Source organism: Ursus americanus, chromosome 21, assembly GCF_024610735.1.
Source record: "Ursus americanus isolate L20-20 chromosome 21, mUrsAme1.1.p, whole genome shotgun sequence".
NCBI lineage: Eukaryota > Metazoa > Chordata > Mammalia > Carnivora > Ursidae > Ursus > Ursus americanus.
In genome coordinates this window covers 49,594,662-49,613,870 of record NC_142147.1, presented here as the reverse complement: position 1 = coordinate 49,613,870, position 19,209 = coordinate 49,594,662, and the positions used below count along the sequence as shown (strand labels likewise).

The window sequence follows — 19,209 nt, the reverse complement described above, 5'->3', positions numbered from 1 at the left end:
GAGCTCGCGCGCGCACAGCCCCACGCCCCGGGGCTTGGTTCCCAGGCCCCCGCGGCGGGAGGTGGGGGGGAGGGATGTCCCGGAGGGAGGGCCCCAGAGTAACTTTTCTTCGGAAAATATGTCGGTCTGGCCCCCAGCCCAGGCCTGAGTCATCAGGCTCTGCTGCATTGAGTCATGGCCTCCACCCCCTGCCCCTGGGACCTTGGAGGGGACCCCCCCCCCCGCAACTTCAAGCCCTGCCCAGGGCTCTCCTTCCCCGGGAGTCGGGGGAGAGCGATCCCCGCCCCCCCAACCCATCCCAAGACAGCCTGACTTCCACGTGGATAGAAGCCTTGGCTTTATTTGCTCTGTGGGAACGCTGGTCGCTGTTCGGTTCACAGGCCCCTCCTAGGCATGGGGTGTGAGGGGGGTGATGGTGGGTGTGGAAATCCCCGCGAGCATCGGGGCGGGGGGGACATCGTCCCCACCTATGTCACCCTTCCCCATCTTTTCCATGGGGTCCCCCACCAGGGTCAAGCACTGGTATGTGGTGAAGGCACGGAGGGGTGGAGGGCGGGCCGTGAGGGGTCCCTTCAGGGACAAGAAGGGAGAGCTGTAGCACCAAGAGCCCCTCCCCCCTACGCATCCCTGAAAAGGGGCCTAAAATCAAGCCCTGGCGCCTTTATATCTGGTAGGGGCTCTACTTAAATATGGGCTGATGGCAGAAAGGCTGTGCCCCGTCAGTCTAAAATTCAGGCCACCAGCTGTGGGGAGCCCGGGGGAGGGGGCGGGCAGGCTGGGTTTTCAAACCAGGGTCCGTGGGCCGAGGACAAAAATACTTCCAAGTGGGCACAATCTGGGCAAAGCAAGGATCGATGGGGCTTTTTCTGTCTCTAAGAATCCTTATGAAAGAAAGGGTCGTGATCAGAAGTGGGTGGAGGGGCTGAAGAGGGGTCCATCTGAGGAAGTAGGAGGTTGTGTCTCCCCTCCGAGCCCCCAGTGGTCCCAAGGCCTGAGAGCAGGATGGAGTGGGGGGAGGAGGGGTGGTCCCTGCCCGGATGGGCAAGAAGTGGGGGAGGGGGCCTTTGTGTTCCTTATTTTAACCGAATGGCCACTGAACTATGGGGAGACGCGAGGGGTCCTGCCCAGAATTGGGGATCAGTCTGGTTAGGGCCGGGTGTGTGTCTGTATCTGTGTGACGGTGTGGGTGCTCTCTCCTGAGAATGTCAGCCCCTGAGGGCAGGTCTACGTGTCTATTTTGCTCTCTGCTGTGATCCCCAGTGCCCGGAACAAGCCCTGCGCATCCAAACATAGTATGTGCTCAATAAATACTTGAATGAACGATGATTGAATCTATGCCTCTATGTGTGTGTGTTAATGTCAACGTGATGTGCCTAAGGGCACGTGAGGGGAGAGGTGCAAAGGCCAGGCAGAGAAGCCTCGCCCCTCCCCCGGTCCCCACTGTCTGGCGGAGGGGAGCGGAGAGCCCCCATCTGACAGCCGAGAAGGTGGGCAGGCAGCGTGCGTGCAGGCTGGGGCGGGGGTGTGCGTGCAGCCAGCTGGAGCTGGGGAGCCACAGCAAGGCAAGAGGGAGGGAGGGCCGGCGGGCCGTGGCTGGCTCACTCCGCAGAGCCCTTGTGGCGCCGCTTGGAGGGCGGCACCAGGCGGCGGGGCAGGTTGGCGGGCAGCCCGTGGCCCTCGAGCTTGGCCTCGATGAGGTGGCTGGCCAGGGCGAACTCCTCGTCATCCAGCATGCCGTCCCGGTCGACGTCACTCAGCTTCCAGATGCGCCCCAGCACCGAATTGGGGAGCTTCGTGCCCACCATCCAGGTCTTGGCCTTGGTGCCGCTCAGCTTGCCGTCGGCCGGCGCCAGGTTGTAGAAGATCTCGTCGTACTTGGACTTGTCCTTGGTCACCACCCACTCGGCCTCGTCGTCGGAGCCCTCCTCGCCGTCCTCCAGGGCCTCATCGGGCCCCCGCTCCACGAACGGGCCCATGTGGGTGCCCTCGAAAGCGCCGCCCTGTACGCCCACCTCGGTGCTCTCCAGCTCCTCCTGCCGCAGCAGGGGCATAAGCTTGGCAATGTCGTGCGTCAGCATCTCGTCCAGAGCCTCCAGCAGCTTCGGCTTCAGCGAGTGGAATTTGGTGAAGTCGTGAGCCATCAGCAGCTCCTGTTGGGGGGGGGCACTGCGAAGTCAGGGGGCACCGTCCTCAAGGCCCCCCCAGCCCCATGGGGGGCTTGACTGACTCGGGCACCCACCACACCACTCAGAAGAGACTTGGACAGAGGGATCCCGGGGGCCCTCCCCCTGTGCCAGGCGTACCCCCAGAATCACTGGACGGTAGGGACGTGAGCTGCCCTCTGAGGACTTAGAGTAGCAGCCGTTTACCAGCTGGTAGAGAAGGCTTTCAATATGTTGACATCGGCCCCAGCTTTAGCGAGCACAGCCCCGGGTCTGCCCGGCCTCTGTGGCGCCCCAGCTGCAGCTGCCCGGCAGCCCCGCCATTGTGCAAATCGAGAAAATTCCATTCCTCCTGCTCTGTTAGCTCTGTCACCCACTTCACAGAACCGGGTGAGTGGCTTGCTGCCAAGTTTGGAGGTTAGGTTTGGGATGGCCGGATGATTAGGAGCTCCTGGGACAGCCCTCCCGCCTCCCAGAAGTCATCTCGGGCTAGAGCAGCTGTGGGGCTGGATTGGTGGTCACGCTGCTTCTCTCCCGTGGCCGCTCTGCATCGCCCGCACCCGGAGAGTCACAGCCAAGCCCGATCCGTTTCATGGCACCAGAGCCAAGGCGGAGAGGCCCGCTGATCTGGACATATAAGGGGGTGTGTGTCTGCACTCCAGGGCCAGCCTGCCCAGGTCCCAACCCAGTTCTGCCACCTGGGAGCTGTGTGTCCTCAGGCAAGTGACTTCACCTCTCTGGGCCTCAGTTTCCACACATGTAAAATAGATCAAATAACATTAGCGCTCCCCTCCCTTGCGGGGTGGGAAAGGCTAATTGAATGCATCTGGAAAAAGTGTTCCAGAATCGTCCACGTGATCTTACCAGCAGCTGTTTATCTAGCCCAGTGGTTCTCCACCAGGGGAGATGTTATGGTGCCCTTCCCCAGTAGACACTTGGCAAGATCTAGAGACATTTCTGATTGTCACAGCCGGGGGTGCTACTGGCACCCAGACGCTGGGAGGATATAAACATCCCGCAATGCACAGGACAGCCCTGACCATGAACACTCTGACCCCAAGTGTCAGTAGCGCTGAGGTTGAGAACCTTGACCTAGCCCCAGCTCTGCGCCACATGCTGTTCTTAGGGGGCTGCAAGCACTGGCTGATTCGGCAGCCACCGCAATAGGTAAGTATGATCCCAGTGCCCATTTCCCAGTTGAAGAAACTGAGGCTCAGGCAAGGTGACTTGTCCAGACTCGCAGAGCTAGTAAGGGGCGGAAGCGACATTCACTCCACCCGAATTCCTCAGAGTCTTGGGTTAGAAACCATCTCAGACCCAAAGGTCACAGGCTTGGAGTATCAGCCTAATGCAGTCTCAAAATCGAGGCTCAGCCTGGGCTGGGGGGCTAGTCCCTGCCTCCACGCCTGAGCCTGGACTTCCGTCCCCATGTTTATTTCGTCACTCCTGCCCCGCCCCCCCTCCAGTAGCTCTTCATGCATCCCCCACACGGCCCCCAGACCTGGTGCTCTCCCCAACACTGGTTAATCCTAGACCTGGACATGCAAGGGGACCCCCAATACCGATCCGTCCCTTCGTCCTCAGCACTGGAATCCCTGAACATTACCTGGCACCTGGCCACCTACAGGGGAGGCCACCTTCTGGCCAACTGGATGTCAGCATACGTTCCATACACAACTCTAGAATTGTCCTTTCCAACACAAGAGCTACACGGGGTTATTTAAATTTAAATTAGCTATTTAAAGAGCACAGAATATTTCCATCACAGTAGAAAGTACTATTGGACAGCACTGTTCTAGAAAGTGTCCTTAAAGAGAGAGACTGTACTGGTAGCTTTCCGTCCCTTCTCCCTCATCCCTTCTTGCTGGCTGGATGGCAGACAAAATGGCTGGCGTTTTGGCAGCCATTCTGTACCATGTGGGGATTTTGGAACTGGAAGCCAGGCATGGAGGAGAACTGAGACAGAGGCGGACTTTGTCCCTGGCTCTGTAAAGCACCAAACCAGCCCTGGACCACCTTCTAGGACTATATGGAGAGAAACAAACGTCCATCCTAATGAAGCCACAGTTCCTTGGGGTTTTCTCTTCATTCCCTCGTCCTAACGCATAAAGCCACGCCCTTAGGGAACCATTTGCAGGAGGGGCTTTCCAGAACTCCCCTCCACCTCTCCCGTTTTCGAGACCCCACCCCGAAGCCGATAGAAGCTGACCCCTTCCTCCTCCCCCACCCCCCGCCCTGGGGCGACCTCCCACCTGCATCTTCTGGCAGTCCGGAAAGTCACCGGGGGATATGTGATGTTCCAGCTGGATCTTGGCGAAGATGACGGGCAACTTGAGGATCAGCTGCTTCTTCTTGTTCTCCTTCCCGAACACGGAGGGCATCTCCTTCTTCAGGTAGCTGATGATGTACGCGTGGACCTGTGGGAGGAGAGCGCTCGCCTGAGCCTGCAGCACCGTCGCCCGGGGCCCCACAGCCAGAGCTTCGGTTTCGCGTGGCCTGGAGGGGGGGCCTGAGAATGTGCATTCTGACCCTTACAGGTGAGCTGCTGCTTTGGCCTGGGCAGAAGGGCCCCTCCTCTCCCAGGCAATCCACCCCCAATCTACATAGCAGCCCGGAGCCTCCCCCTGGATTGCCTCGTCCACATTCCTGGACAGCTCCGTCTTTTGACGCCCAGTGGAATCTGGGCCCGGCCCCCAGAGCTGTGTCACCCTCAGCTGTGCCCACGGCGGATACCCATGGCACCCCCACCGCTCCCTTCCCAGTTGAGGCCAGACTTCCAGAAGCCTTTCCTGATTTGATGATTCTGACCCCTCACCAGCCACATCCAGCCACCAGCGAGCCCTTTGCCTTTTGCTTCCTGCGTCTCTCCCCTCTGTTTTCACTGCTCTCTGCCTCGGGGGCCACCACCCCCATGGCCGCCAGCAGCATTGCCTGCCCGGGGGGCCACAGCAGGCACCCCACTGGTCTTCTGGCTTCTCTTGCCCCTACGATGTCTTCTCCATGATCTCCAGGACCATGAGACACTGCTCCAAAGTTTTGATTTGCTTCTTATCGAAGTACAAAATTTCAACTGACAAGTCCTTACAGCAGCAATTCTCAAAGTGTGGCCCGGGGAACCCCAGGGATTCTGCACCCCCCCCAGCCAGCCTCATTCAGGGGTTCACATAGTCAAAACTATTTTAATAACAATACTAAGGTGCTATTTGTCTTTTGTGCTCTCATCCCCCCCCCCCGGGGGGACAGTGGAGTTTTCAAAGGCAACAGGACACTGGCTGAGCGCAGGAACAGATGTGCAAAATCCAGAGGTCTCCTCTGAAGCCAGACATTAAAGAGATTTGCAAAGTGTAAAACCGGGCCACCGTCCTCAGTAATTTTTTTTTTTTTTTGGTTTGGAAATAATTTTCATAAAACATGTGGGACTTAGGTTACCGTGTCCTGGGCTTATGGCTATTTAAAAACTGATCTTATCTACTTTCCATATTAATTAATATATATTGAACTAGCATAACTCATCAATAACATTTATAATCACTAAATTGCTACTTATTAATAATTATATGATTGTTGTTGGCTAAGCAATATTACAAGGTAAATATTAGACATTTTCTCGGGTTTCACTTCTGGTATGGCCAATGTAGACAGATTCAACCCATGTACCTACAAACTCTTTGGGGCGCTCAATCATTTTCAAGAGTGTCATGAGCTCCTGTGACTGAAAGTTTTGAGGGCCACGGCTCTCCAGGAGTTGGCTCCTGGTGTTTCATCCCAAATCTGTCCCCCATCTGCGCCCCCCCCCCAGTGCCAGCTTCCTCATCTGCCATTCTTGTACCAGCATGCTAATCTTTTTCTTACCACAGGGCCTTTGCACATGCTACTCTCTGCCTGCAACTCAGCCCTGATCTCCCCAAGCTGGCTCCCTCAGCTTCCTTTTGATGTCACCTCCTCACTGAGGCTTTCCTATTAGAAGCAGGTGCCCCAACCACCACCATCCAATTATTTTCCACCGTCACTTCCCTACTCCTCACAACGTTTATTTCAACCCATTCTTATTTTGTTTATCTGGTAGTTTACTTATTCTGTCTCCTTCCATCGGAATGTGAGCTCCAGGAGGGCTGGAACCTTATCTGTTCCCTCCGTCTCCAGCACCGGCACAGTGTGCACAGAAAGCACTCAAGAAATACTTGTGGAGGGAAGCAATGAACTTGGGAACTTTTGAGCCCCGATCTCCTAAGTTATCAAAAAACAAACAAGGAGGGCAGAATCATGAACATTCGCCTTTTTGAACAGGAAGCTCAGTAATTAACCACATATGCTTAAATAAAAATAGCATATATCTGGAAAAAGAGACAAGAAACTCTTCACGGGGGCTGCCTCCAGGGAAGAGACCCTGCGAGCTGGTGGGGGGGATCAGGACTGGGAGGGAGCATGTTTAACTGAGCTTAAATGCTTTACCATGAGATGGTCTTAAAGGTTCGGTGGAAAACACTCGTTTGAAAGTTCTCTCAATGAATCATAGGTTTAGAATGCTAAAAATGTTGGCGGTCCCTGGCTGGTTCTGAATCCTCATGTCCTCCCACCTCCACCACTCTGTCTCCTCCAGCCACCCTGCGCTCCTTGTCCGAGCCCGTTCCTGCCTCAGGGCCTTTGCACTTACTGTTCCCTCAGCCTGGCAGGGCCTCGCCCAGACCTCCACTCTCCCTCCTCCAGGTCTCTGCTGGGAGAACCTCCCTGACCTCCTTAAAACAGTCCCTGGCCAATCTCCTTTCCTCTGCTTCATTTTCCTTCCTGAATCTTATCACATACAGTACGGTATGATATTACAGATTCATTTGTTTAATATCCCCTTCCCCAGAAAAGTAATTCTACAAGAGAAAAACAACATTCATTCCTTTGTTCCCTGCCGTATCTCCAAGGCCCGGAACAGTGGGGAAGCACGTCGTAGATGCTCAGTGACTGTTTGTTGAGTGAATGTCACTGAGCCGCCTCAGAGAAGCGCGGTAGGATGGTTCAGGGCATCCTGGCCTCTTTAGTATCAGACCCTCCCAAGTACTTGGCCTCAAGTACCGCAACACAGTGAAATCGCCCCTTTTCATAGCTATCACTTCAACCAAAGGGCGGAGCCAGGTGACATCCACAGCCTATATCGTCCAGACAGGGAAACCAAGGCACCGAGGGGTAGTTATGCAGAGTCCAGAAAGGCCCTGTACTTTGGGGGAGAGCATATGGGGAGATAGGTGGTGTGGACTGTTTGATGGCCAGACCAAGTGTGGCGGAATCACACGTGGGGAATGAGTGGGTGACACGAGCAGGGGAGGGGCAGCGAGGCTCGGTCACAGTTGGACCCTGTGTGAGGGGCACTGGGGAGCCACAGATGGATCCGAGGGAGGGAGGGGAAGGAACGGTGGATAGGTGTGAGGGGCCAATGGGCAGGGGCGTGGTCGGGCTGGTGGGCGGGGCCTCGAGCGCGGGCCAATGGCGACGAGGGGGCGGGGCCTCGGGGACCCAGAAGAGGGAAGGCGGGAGGGCGCTGATGGCTTTTCCAGAGAGGAAGCGGGGGAAGGTGCCAGGAAGAGATAAGGTGGGAGGGCGGGCTGGGCCGGGGCGCGGGTCCCGGACTCCGGGGTTTGTCCGGGTTTCCGGAGCCGCCTCCTGCCCGGCGGGGGCACCAGGTGTCCGGCCCGACCCCGCCCCTTTGTCCCACGGCCCCGGGCCCCAGCTCCCGCCGCTGTCTGCGTCCCCGAGGGGCCGGGGGTCCGTGGGGGACAAGGGCGAACCGGAGGGGGCGCTGAGAGAGACACGGAGGACGACAGAGGGGGAGAGATAGAGAGGGGGGAGAGGTAGAAGGAGAAAGAAAGAGAGGAGGGACAGAGAATGAGGGATGGGGAGAGGAAGAGCCCGAAAGAGAGAAGGAATAAGAGAGAGAGAGACGGCAGAAATGAGGAAAAACCAGACAGTGAGACAGAGACAGAGACAGTCCAGAGCCTGGGTGGGGGAGGAGGGAAAGGTGGATTCCGAGGCTCAGAGGCTCCCTGCTGGGCCGCTCCCTCCCAGGGAGGATTCCTGGGGTGGGGGTGGGGGCCCTGACTCACCCCCTCTCTGCTGCTCCTTAAACCAACACCTCAGGCTCCTCCACCCCCCATAACCTTCTAGGCCTCCCCGCCTGCCCAGCTTCCTGCCCCACCTCCACCCTGGCAGCCTCCCCTATGAATGTTCCATTTGGCCTCCAAAATCGCTCTCAAACCAGTGCTCTCCTCCCCCTCCCCAAGGCCCTGCTCGGATCCAGGCTCCTCCTTGTTGCTCAGTCCCCAGCCTCCTCCCTGGTCTCTGGCCCCAGTCTAACCGCCCTTGAATCCACCCATCAGAAGGCAGTCTGAGTAGGACCCCGTCCCTCTTCTGCTCTGAACCCTTCCATGGCTCCCCAGTACCGTCAGGACAAAGCTCAGGTTCCAGGCTACAGCCCTGGATGGTCTGACTCCCACCTCACCAGCCTCAAATTTCAGTTACTTGCACTGTCTACACGGAGTTCAACACTGACATTTTCCCTCTTCCTTGAACCGGCCACGTTCTCATCTCTGGTCCATGGGCTTGCTGGTCGCACAGTCTAGAATTCCTTCCCCTCCTCATCCTCCTTATCCTCTAGTTTGCAGCTCAGATGCCCTGTCCTCCCTGAAGTCCCCTACCCCAATCCCCCCTGGGCTCCCCAGTACCAGCCCTGACCGTGTCAGGTCATCACTGTCTGGGGATGGGTCTGTCTCCTCCCCTGAACTGCCTTGGTCACTGCTGTGTCCTCAGTACCACCCAACACAGGGCCGGGCACGGGGGAGATTTTGTCGAATGAGACTGTTTGTTCAACGCCATTTGTTCGATAAATATTCACTGAGCGCCAACTCTGTTCCAGGTGCTGGGGATACAGCAGCGAACAAATTCAGAGGTCTCTGATTCTGTGGACCTTACGTGCGAGTGGAATCAGGCAGTAAACCCAGAAACCCAATGAATGGACAATGTCCGGCCAGGCAGCAGTGAATGCTATGAAGGAAACTACAAGGATAGAGCAAGACTCACATGACGGGAGCGGGGAGGGAGTTACAGTCATAAGAAGGGAGGACAGACGGGGAAGCCTTCCCAAGCATGTTGAGCAAAGTCTTGAAGGAGATGGGGAGCGAGCCAAGTGGGAGGGGGGCGAGGAAGGAGGGGTTTCCACGAAGCCGGAACAGTACGTGCAAAGGCCCTGAGGTAGGAGCGAGGAGGCCAGCGTGAAGTGCAATGGATGATGGGAAGGGAGTGGAAGAGGAGGCCAGAGAGGAAGAGCAGTGTGGATGGGATGGCTGTGGACCTCAGTGGAGTCCCGGCTGGCTTGTGCGCACCAGTGGGCCATGATACGATGTGATGGGTGCTGGGACGTGGATGAAGGGATGACAGGACACAGGAGACAGGGAGATGGGGAAATAGAATAATAGATGCATGGCCGCAGGGAAATGACTCTCCTTGCCACCCGGCCTCCCCCACTCCCCCTTGCGCCAGAATGACCCAGCCTGGAGGACTCTCCCGGACTAGAGAGCTAACTCATCAGAGAGCCCATAAGCCAGTGACTCCCAGCCAAGGAGACAGGATGGGAGGCAGGGCAAGGGCAACACCCGCCCCCCTCACCTCCACGCTCCGGCCCTGCCGCCTAACCCCCCCCCCCACCCCGCACGCTGCTCACCCGCACCAGCCGGGCCCTCTTGACCAGGTCATTGAGCTTGCGAAGCGCGGCGTGGCGCGGCAGGCCCTGGATGTCGCGGAAGAGGTCCTGCTCCTCCAGCTCGAAGAGGCGCCGGTTGTCAGGCACCAGGAGGGGCTGGGACCAGAAGGAGCCGATGTAGACACGCAGCACCTCGGGGGTGCCCACCACCTTGCCCAGCGCCCACATGAGCGCCCCGTAGACGCGCATCAGCTGCTGGGTCTCCACCATGTCCGCCTTGTTGAGCACCACGCGGATCTTGTCCTCGTGGCCGCGGAGGGCGCCGATGGCCTCGGAGAACTCGTCGGAGATCTCCAGCTTGTGCGCGTCGAACAGCAGGATGATGAGGTCCACGCGCTCCGCGAACCAGCGCAGCACCGCCGGGAAGTCGTAGCCTGGGGGTACGCAGTGGAAGCCCCACGAAGGGCAGAGGTCAGCCCCCCACCCTCCAGCCTTTCGCAAGCATCCATTCCTTTGGATGGAGAGAGGACTGTACAGACGTTCAGGTTGTTGACTTTCGAAACCCTTCTCTGTGCGAAACAGCCAAGGCCCCAAGAGTATCCCATGGCTCTGGCTCCCCCAGGCCCCAGAATTACCCCATCACTCTGGCCTCCGGCCCTCAGGCCATCTGGCTACAGAGGCCCATCACCCGCCCCCTTCTCATTCATTCCTTAGGCAGATATTAGTGGCGTACACAAGTCCGGATGTACAGGTTGTTAAAATACTGAAGTGCTTCTTAGCAGAGTCTCTAAGCATCTATGAACCCCCCCACCCCTGGATCTCCCAAGTGCCTCCATCACCCCAGCCCCTCCCTAGGACTTGAGGATCGCCCCACAATCCGGCAACTAAAGAGTTCACGCTGGCTCTGGCTTTCCTCTTGCCAAAGCAGATGGTAAATATTTTGAGTTTATTTAACAATATTTACAGAGCGTCTTCTGTGTGCCAGGCCCTATCCTGGGCACCCAGAAATACTGCAGAGAACTCAGAGACAAGTCTTGCCTTTCATGGAACACCTTTCTCAACAACTGGCTTCATTCATTCATTCCTTCCTCGTTCACTCATTCGTTCACACCCTTCGCTTTTGCTGTTCACTCATGCATTCAGCAAGCGATGCTTAGGAGAGCAGAGAGAGCTGCGGGAGGGGGCACGCCCTGGCTCGGTGGTCGGGAAGTCCCGGGTTTGAATCCCGCCTCTACCCCCCCTTAGCTATGTGACCTTAAGCAAGTAGGAAACCTCTCTGAACTTGTTTCCTTTTCTGTAAAACGGAGGTCATAACGGAATGGGACCTGGAGGGCTGTTGTGGAGAGTAAAAGAATATAAATAAGCTAATACATGATATACAATAAGAGCCTATCTATAAAGAGCCTAAAACACTGCCTGTTTAAAATGGGTGAGCTTGGGGTGCTTGGGTGGCACAGCGGTTAAGCGCCTGCCTTCGGCTCAGGGCGTGATCCCAGCGTTCTGGGTTCGAGCCCCGCATCAGGCTCCTTGGCTGGTAGCCTGCTTCTTCCTCTCCCACTCCCCCTGCTTGTGTTCCCTCTCTTGCTGGCTGTCTCTCTCTCTGTCAAATAAAGAAAATCTTAAAAAAAATAAAATAAAATGGGTGAGCTTAAGGCATGTAAACTGTACTGTTAAAACAGGGGCGGCTTGGGTGGTGCAGTCGGTTAAGCGCCCGACTCTTGGTTTCTCGGGCCTTGATCTCAGGGTCGTGGGATCGAGCCCCGCATCAGGCTCTGAGGTCAGTGTGGAGTCTGCTTGGGATTCTCATCCCTTCCCCGTCTGTCTGCCCCTCCCCCTGCTCTCTCTCTCCAAAAACAAATCAAATCTTAAAAAAAATAAACAGTTAAAACAAGAAAACACAATCTGGGACCACAGCAAGTGCTCCACAAGTATTCCTTGTGACACGCGTGGGACGCAGCGGGGGCTCCTTCGGGAACTGTCCCCAGAGCAGTCCCTGTCCTGTTCTCATCCGGCTTACAGTCCACAAGTCCACCGAGGACACAGACCCATCCCCCTCAGTGGCCAGGCCGGGGTGGGGGAGCCCAGAGAGCTTTAGGAGCCCAGCGGGGGCACCTGACCCAGCCTGGGAGGGGTCAGGGAGGGCTTCTCAGAACGGGGGACATGGTGGGGACCTGGGGGACAAGGAGTTACCTGGCAGAACAGGGAGCCACCGCTGACTCACCTGCCATCACTGTTTGCTCTCCCTGAATCATCTAGTCGAATCCTCAAGTTTTTTTATGATCCCCATTTTCCAGATGAGGAAACTGAGGCACGGACAGTTTGAGGGATTGACTCAAGACGCACGGGTAGGAGCCCGCATGGGTCTCTATGCCCCACTGAAGAGCGGGGGCTGGGCACAACTTGCCAAGGAGGGAGCAGGCTCCTCGTGGCCCCTGGGGACTGGATGGGGTGCGGGAGGGGGACACACTTCCCTCCCCAACGACTACACACACACACACACACACACACACACACACAGAGGCCAGGATTTGGAAAGTGTGTCTCATGCGGGGCGGGAGGAAGGGAGGGAGGTTGAGTCAGCGTGGGAACGAGAGACGTGGCAGCGTCCCCGGGGCGCATAGCTACGACACTCGCCAGGAACACAGCTGTCCGCATATCCACGGCGCCTACTGTGTGTCACCCAAAGTACTCCTCGGCTTGGACATTTAATGTGAGCCCTCCGTGCAACACACGGGGCTGCCGCTATCATGATTCTCCCTTGGCAGATGAGGAGACTGAGACAGGGACAGCGCAGCGCTCGCCCAAACCTGCGGCTTAACCACAGCAGAGCCTGGAGCGGGACGCACCCGAGGCGCCACCAGGCTACCGTCACACACAAGTGTGGACGCAGGTTTGAAACCCAGAGCCAGCCACGCGCCCCTCCAGGGCACGCATGTGTGCAACCATATCCAGACACAAGCCTAGCCGCAGGCTCCAAGATGCGGACTCCCAGACTCTCTCTCTCTATCTCTCTCGTGCGCGCACACACACAAACACACAACATCATATACAGAGATATACTCAGACACAGCCACACACAATCCAACAAAATTCCCTTAGTCCTATGCAGTCCTACACAGCCACACAGGTCACACACAGGGACAACCACAGGCACCCCGCCCCGACACACAGACACACAACCTCAGAGTCATACCAACATGACTCGGTCTCCCAGACACACACCAAGTCATCCACAGTTCCACACACACGTTCGGGCGCATTTCACAGCACAATTGCGCAGAGACGCAGTCATGCACAATCTCACAAAGTCCCCCACGGTCCCCAGAGCCCTTCGGAGCCACACAAAGCAACATCCAGCTACAATTAGAGGCACTGGCTCCCAGACACACGTGTGCGCGCGCGCACACACACACACACACACACACACACACACACACACATATCCACCCAGACAGACAGACTCTTCTCTTCCTCTACTCAATCTGCCAGGGAAGGAGACCCCTTTCTCTACTCTCTCCTCCTCCCCACAACCTTGGGCCCCCACCGGGCACCCCTCTTGCTCTCCCCTCCGGCTCTCCCAGGCCCAGCCCCCCATGGCGCCCCCGGAGCTCTCAGCCCACGGTCCTGCCTCCCCCCTCGGGCTGGCAACTCGCCCTCCGATCGCTTTTGCAGCTGCCCCCTGCCTGTCTCCCAGGGGGACACGCGCCTGCTGGGCAGCAGCCAGGGACACCGTCACCCTCCACGCTCCCGCCCTGCCCAGCGGCCCAGCCTCCCGTCCCCTCTGCCCCACAACGCAGCCTCCTTTGCCCCAGTCCCGGGCCTCGACGCGGAGCCAGCGTGGGACAGAAACTGCGGGGTGGCTGGGGTGGGGGGGCGGTGGCGCAGATGCTGAGCGGGCTGGGCAGGGGTGGGGGCCGGCTCCCCCGGAGGCCCCGCTGGAATTCACCCTCCGCCGCTCCCCCTGCACAGCTGTTTATAAATTCCAGGCCCAGCCTTGGCCCACGCCCAGATTCCCCCTCCCAACCCCTGTTCAGCCCCATCTACGGTCCAGAGGTGGAGCCAGGAGAATGCCCAGGGCCCAGGCCTCCCTGCTTGGCCTTTGCTTCCTCTCTGGGTCTCCTGTGTCTCCGTAAGGCTGCCCGCGCTCGGAATCTTGTCTCTAACTTCGTGAGTCTCCCTCTGTCTCTCTTGATCTCTCCCTCCGCACCCTCTAGACCAGCCCAGACACAGAGCTGCGGCGGCCTGCTCTCACGTGCTCATGCACACGCCTCCCCGGGCCCTCTACGTGCACAGACACGGGGCATCACAGCCTTCCACCGGCTCCCTTCTGCTGCCTGGCCAGCTCAGGGCCAGCTGTCACAGGCCCGAGTCCCAGCAGAGGCCCAGCCGCCTCCTCCCTCAGACCAAGCAGCCTGGCCCCACTCACCCCGGCTCACTCTCTGTTTGGCGCCTGACAGGATGCCCGGGGTGTCGATGATACTGATGCTCTCCAGGACCTGATTGGGGAGCTGGGCACACATGAACCTGAGGCAGAGGGAAAATCAGGGGTCAACACAGGGAGAGGCAGGAGGAGAGGACCCATAAGAAGGGAAACCAGGACCGCACAGACGGTGAATCAGGTACAGAGAAGGGAAGAATCCCGAAAGATCAGGACAGACAATAAGAACCATTAAAAAAAAAAAAAAAATCCAGGGGCGCCTGGGTGGCACAGCAGTTAAGCATCTGCCTTCGGCTCAGGGCATGATCCCCGCGTTCTGGGATCGAGCCCCACATCAGGCTCCTCTGCTGGGAGCCTGCTTCTCCCTCTCCCACTCCCCCTGCCTGTTCCCTCTCTCGCTGGCTGTCTCTCTCTCTGTCAAATAAATAAATAAAATCTTAAAAAAAAACCAAAAACCCAGAGCTGACGTTTGCTGAGCACTTACTCTGTGCTACGTGCTGTGCTGAGCACTTTATACGGGAGTGGGGACTAGGGTCATCCCCATTTTCCAGATGCGGATAAGAGAGGCACAGAGAGGTTAGGTCACTTGGCCAAGGCCGCCCAGGTAGAGAGGAGGTGGACCCAGGCAGGCTGGCTCCACTGGCTTCCCTGCGCCCCTCGAGGAGGCAGGAAGGGGGAGGAGCGGGAAGAGAGGAGGGAATTGGAGCGCAAAAGAAAGCAACACAGGCAGGGATGGGGGCCGGGGAGATGCACCCTGGCTCTCGACCGAGCCGCGTACCTGTTGAGGAAAGTGTTCCCGAAAGGGTTGAGTTTGCGGAAGGGCTTGTCTGGGTCAACCACAAGGGCGTTGCCCGGCACAGTGCCCTCGGTGTCCCCATGCATGACGGCCACGAAGCAGTCGGTGGTGGGCTCGGGCCCCACGCGGGAGCCCGGCACCTCCTGCTCCAACAGGTACTGGATGAAGCTCGTCTTGCCCGTGCTGTACTGGCCGGCCACCAGCACCATGGGCTTGCCGTCGAAGTCGGCATCCTCCAGGGCCGGCGAGTGGAAGGCGCCAAACCGGTAGTGCTCCTCGAGGGGCAGCAGCTTGGTGCGGTAGAGCTCCTTGAGGGACGAGGTCACCGTGCGGATGGCCTCGGGCTGCTGGCCCCGCGCCCCGCCTCGCTTCAGCCAGCTGAACATGGTGGCCGCGCGCTGCGCACTGGGCTCGCCGAAGGAGGGAGATGTGCAGGGGAGAGCTGCCTGCAGGAGAGGGGGACAGGGTGTCGATGGGGGCCTGCCTGGCGGAGGAGAAGGAGGAGAAGCAAGGGAGCCGGAAGGCGGAATGGGTGGAGGAGGAGGGGCGAATGGGGAGAGGGGGAGCATCAGGGGGCACTGGAGGGCAGGAGGTGACGGGTTCCTGGAGGAAGAAGGTGATTATTCCAGCTGGAGGAAGAGAAAGAGATTAAAGGTGGGATGATTGAAGAAGCAGGGCTGATGGTGGGAGACCAGGGGATGACGGCCAAAGGGAAGGATGCGGAAGGTGCCTGGAAGAAATGTATCCCTTCATCCGTTCATTCTTTCCATTCTTCCTCCTCCCTCCCTCCCCTCGGCCATCTTTTCACACATTTTCACTGAAATCACCCCATGGGTCAGGAGCTATGGATCCAAAAACAGGCCTGAGACTGGCCCCTTTCCACTCAAAGCCCGCATGGAGGAGAGGACCTGGCACCAAGCAGCCAGTGATGCCTGGGAAATGCCAGGCAGTGGACCTGTGGGCACCAGATGGGGACATGGCGAACTGACCACGGGATCAGCAAACTCTGGCTGAGCCGACTTTTGAACTGCTCCCTTCCATGCACAACAGGGGTACCGTGCAAGACAGGCAGAGAGGATGGTGGGTGTCAAGGCCCCGAGCTGTGAAGTGTGTGGAGGGGGTTGCTTGACACAGGAGGGGTGAGAAAGAAGGCTGAGGAGCGCCTGGGTGCACCCAGGTCATGAGGGGCCTCCGGTGATCACACGAATAATAACATTTATGATCACTACATGCCAGACACTGCTCTAACTCATTTAATCTTCCTAACAACGTGGTAAGGCAGGGTTATTATTGTCCCCACGTTTCTGACTCACAAAGGGGCTCACGAAGATAGCAATAACTTGCCCAAGATCACTTGGTTAGAAAGTGCTCAGTCTGGGACACCAGGCCACCTGACCTTGGAACCTGTGCTCTTATCTGAGTTAGGAAGAGAGAATTACCAACCCAGCAGCAACAAGCACCCCTAGCACCCAGACTGTGTTCTTTATAGTCCCTTACTATCTTTTCATTCTCTGTAGGATCTGTAGTGATGTCCCCTCCATTCCTGATATCAGTCATTTGTGTCTTTCTTTTTCTTTTTTTTCCTCGATCAGTCTAAGTAGAAGCTTATAATTTTACTGATCTTTTCACGGAACCAGGTTTTGCTCAGATTGGAGTCTCCAAATACGATTTTCCATCAAAAAACAAAAAAATAGGAATTCTTGGAGAAATGGCTGATTCCAGGGCTGGGGCAGGTGAAGCACAAACGAGCCTGATCAGGTAGTGGGAAGGCGCTCAAAGATGGGAGAGGCATGCCACAGGAACACAGGGACCAGCCTGAAGGAGCTCCTACTGGCCAAAGATGGGACGATTTGAGCATCAAAATTAACTGCAAATCAAAATGTTAAAATCCATAAAATCACAATGCTACTTAAAGGAAAACGAATAAATAAAAAGGAAAAGGAGTAGAGGGGAAAGAGTGTCAGAGAGATAAAGGAGAGGCAGGAGCTGGGAACTGGGATGTTGGCAGAGGGAGGGGGCCCTGGGTGGTGTCCCAGGCAGGGAGGGGTCTGAGGGACATTTTGGGGTAGCTGGACAGGCCGTGGGGTTGGCGAAGTAGGAGAGGAGCTCTTGAGTGGGAAGAGGGACCAAATAGAACAGAGGTAGGTGAGGGCAGCAGAGGGAGACTTCAAGGAGGGGATCTCTTCTGGCTGAGAGGATGGGGAGACCATTTGGGAGTGGGGGAAACTGAGCACGACCAGAAGGAACGAGGAGGGCAGGGGGCACTGTTACAGACTGGAAGGAGCTGGAGGGAGTGCGGGAGACAAGGAGGTTTCCCGGAGCGGGGTGCTGGGGACACCGGGGTCACCGCTAAACATTGCGGGGGGTGGGGACTGAGGATCTTGGGGCGGCAGGGGAATAATCAGGCTCCTAGGCTCCACGGGCCGGGCGGAGGCGACAGCTGCGGTCTGGGACCACTCACCGATGGCGCGCAGGCGGCTGCACCGGGCAGGCTGGACGGGGGTCCCGCGGGGATCCGAGGCGCCCGCGGAGCGGCCTGTGCTCGAGGTCCCGTCCGGAGCCGTCTGAGTCGGGTGGGGCCCGGAGCCGGGAGGAGGGAAGGGAGGGGCGGGGGGGCGGGACCAGGCGCCCCCCCTCCCCAAAGCGGGAGCCCGGCCTCTGGCGCCCCCTGGTGGGGAGTGGCAGGGCGGCTTTTCGAGACGGGTGAGAGCGAGGCTTCCAATACCGGCTTCAGAATCCCTTCCACCTGGGACACAGGGCCACTCACTTCCCAATCTCTGTCTCTCCTCTTAACATGGGAATGCTAATATTAATACTATTATTTACAACAACAGCAACAGCAGCAGCAATAATAATATTTTAAAAACTTACCTGAGGTCATGAAATTCCTCTTCCCACCACCCATCCTGGCTCCTCTCTTGAGAACTCAGAATAAAAGCCAAAGCCCCCAGGGGGGGCCTGTAATGCCCTACCCGGATCTGCCGGTTCCCTCTGCCCTCCCCCCCCACTCTGCTCCAGCCACCCTGCAGGGCTTCTTTGCTGCTCCTCAAGCACACCAACAGCCCTCCAACCTCAGGGCCTTTGCACTTGCTGTTCGGTCCACCTAAACCGCTCTTCTCCCCGGGATCCCAACAACTCCCTCCCTCCCCTCATTCGTGTCTGCTCAAATGTCACCTCCTCAGAGAAGCCCTCCCTGATCTCCCTATTTAAGGCAGCCCCCACCATCTATCCATTATCACTGCTTTATTTTCCTCCACACTTCTGAATATTCGACATTTCTCTGCTTAAGTCCCTAGCAAGAACACAAGCCCTCTGCGGACAGGGATTTCCAACTGGGTGGTTTCCTGCCATGTCCCCAGGCTAGCACCGTGCCAGCCACTGCAAAAGGACTCAGTACATATTTGTTGAGTTAATCTTTCACGATTACTGAGCCCCTCCTCTGTGCAGGCACTGCTCTAAGCCCTTAGCTCATTAGCTAAGAGCATTTGCTCGTTGGGTTCTCAGAATGTCCCTGAGAAGTGGGTATCCTTATCCCCATTTCACAGATGAGATAAATGAGTCCCAGAGAAGTGCAATCAAAGAACACAGAGGCGTTGTTCAAGGGCTTAGCACTGCACCTGGCCCCCTAGCAGGTGCTTAAAAAACCTCGGGTCTCTCTTTTTTTTTTAAGATTTTATTTATTTGTTGGACAGAGAGAGAGACACAGCGAGAGAGGGAACACCAGCAGGGGGAGTGGGAGAAGGAGAAGCAGGCTCCCCGCTGAGCAGGGAGCCCCATGTGGGGCTCGATCCCAGCACCCTGGGATCATGACCTGAGCCGAAGGCAGATGCTTAATGACTGAGCCACCCAGGTACCCCAAACCTCGGGTCTTATAATCCAGGTCTGGAGCTGGGTTTTTTCTCTCAGATGGGAGTCAGAGCATACAAAGCCTCGAGTCAAATCCCAGCCCGGCTACTCGCTTGTGAGAGAACCTCAGGGAAGCGATTTTGCCTCTCTGAGCCTCAGTTTCCCCATCTGTCTTGCTACACAGGACCGCTTCCTTTGGGTCTTTGTTCAGATGGTGCCGCCTCTGTACGTCCTACCCTGACCCTCCCCCAACCCCTCACCACCCCGGTTCCTACTTCCTTTTCCT

The 19,209-nt window shown here is 57.4% G+C and overlaps 1 protein-coding gene across 1 annotated transcript; it reads right to left on the bottom strand.

Moving 5' to 3' along the window:
• Nucleotides 1-320: 320 nt before the first annotated feature.
• On the bottom strand, nucleotides 321-17,667 carry EHD2 (EH domain containing 2). Its single transcript, XM_045772223.2, has 6 exons — nucleotides 17,539-17,667; nucleotides 15,060-15,523; nucleotides 14,270-14,367; nucleotides 9,865-10,277; nucleotides 4,415-4,579; nucleotides 321-2,150 (listed from the first exon to the last, which is right to left on the bottom strand). Exons 2-6 carry the CDS (start codon nucleotides 15,461-15,463, stop codon nucleotides 1,599-1,601), a joined length of 1,632 nt encoding a protein of 543 aa, XP_045628179.2. The 5' UTR covers nucleotides 15,464-15,523; nucleotides 17,539-17,667; the 3' UTR covers nucleotides 321-1,598.
• Between the last annotated feature and the right edge of the window lie 1,542 nt (nucleotides 17,668-19,209).

Excerpts from the sequence above, each read along its gene's own strand:
- EHD2 (XM_045772223.2), bottom strand. The coding sequence starts at position 15,463 with ATGTTCAGCTGGCTGAAGCGAGGCGGGGCGCGGGGCCAGCAGCCCGAG. Across the intron at positions 10,278-14,269 it reads CAAACAGAGAGTGAGCCGGG|GCTACGACTTCCCGGCGGTG; the intron begins GTGAGTGGGGCC and ends GCGTACCCCCAG. Across the intron at positions 2,151-4,414 it reads CGGACTGCCAGAAGATGCAG|GAGCTGCTGATGGCTCACGA; the intron begins GTGGGAGGTCGC and ends CCCCCCCAACAG.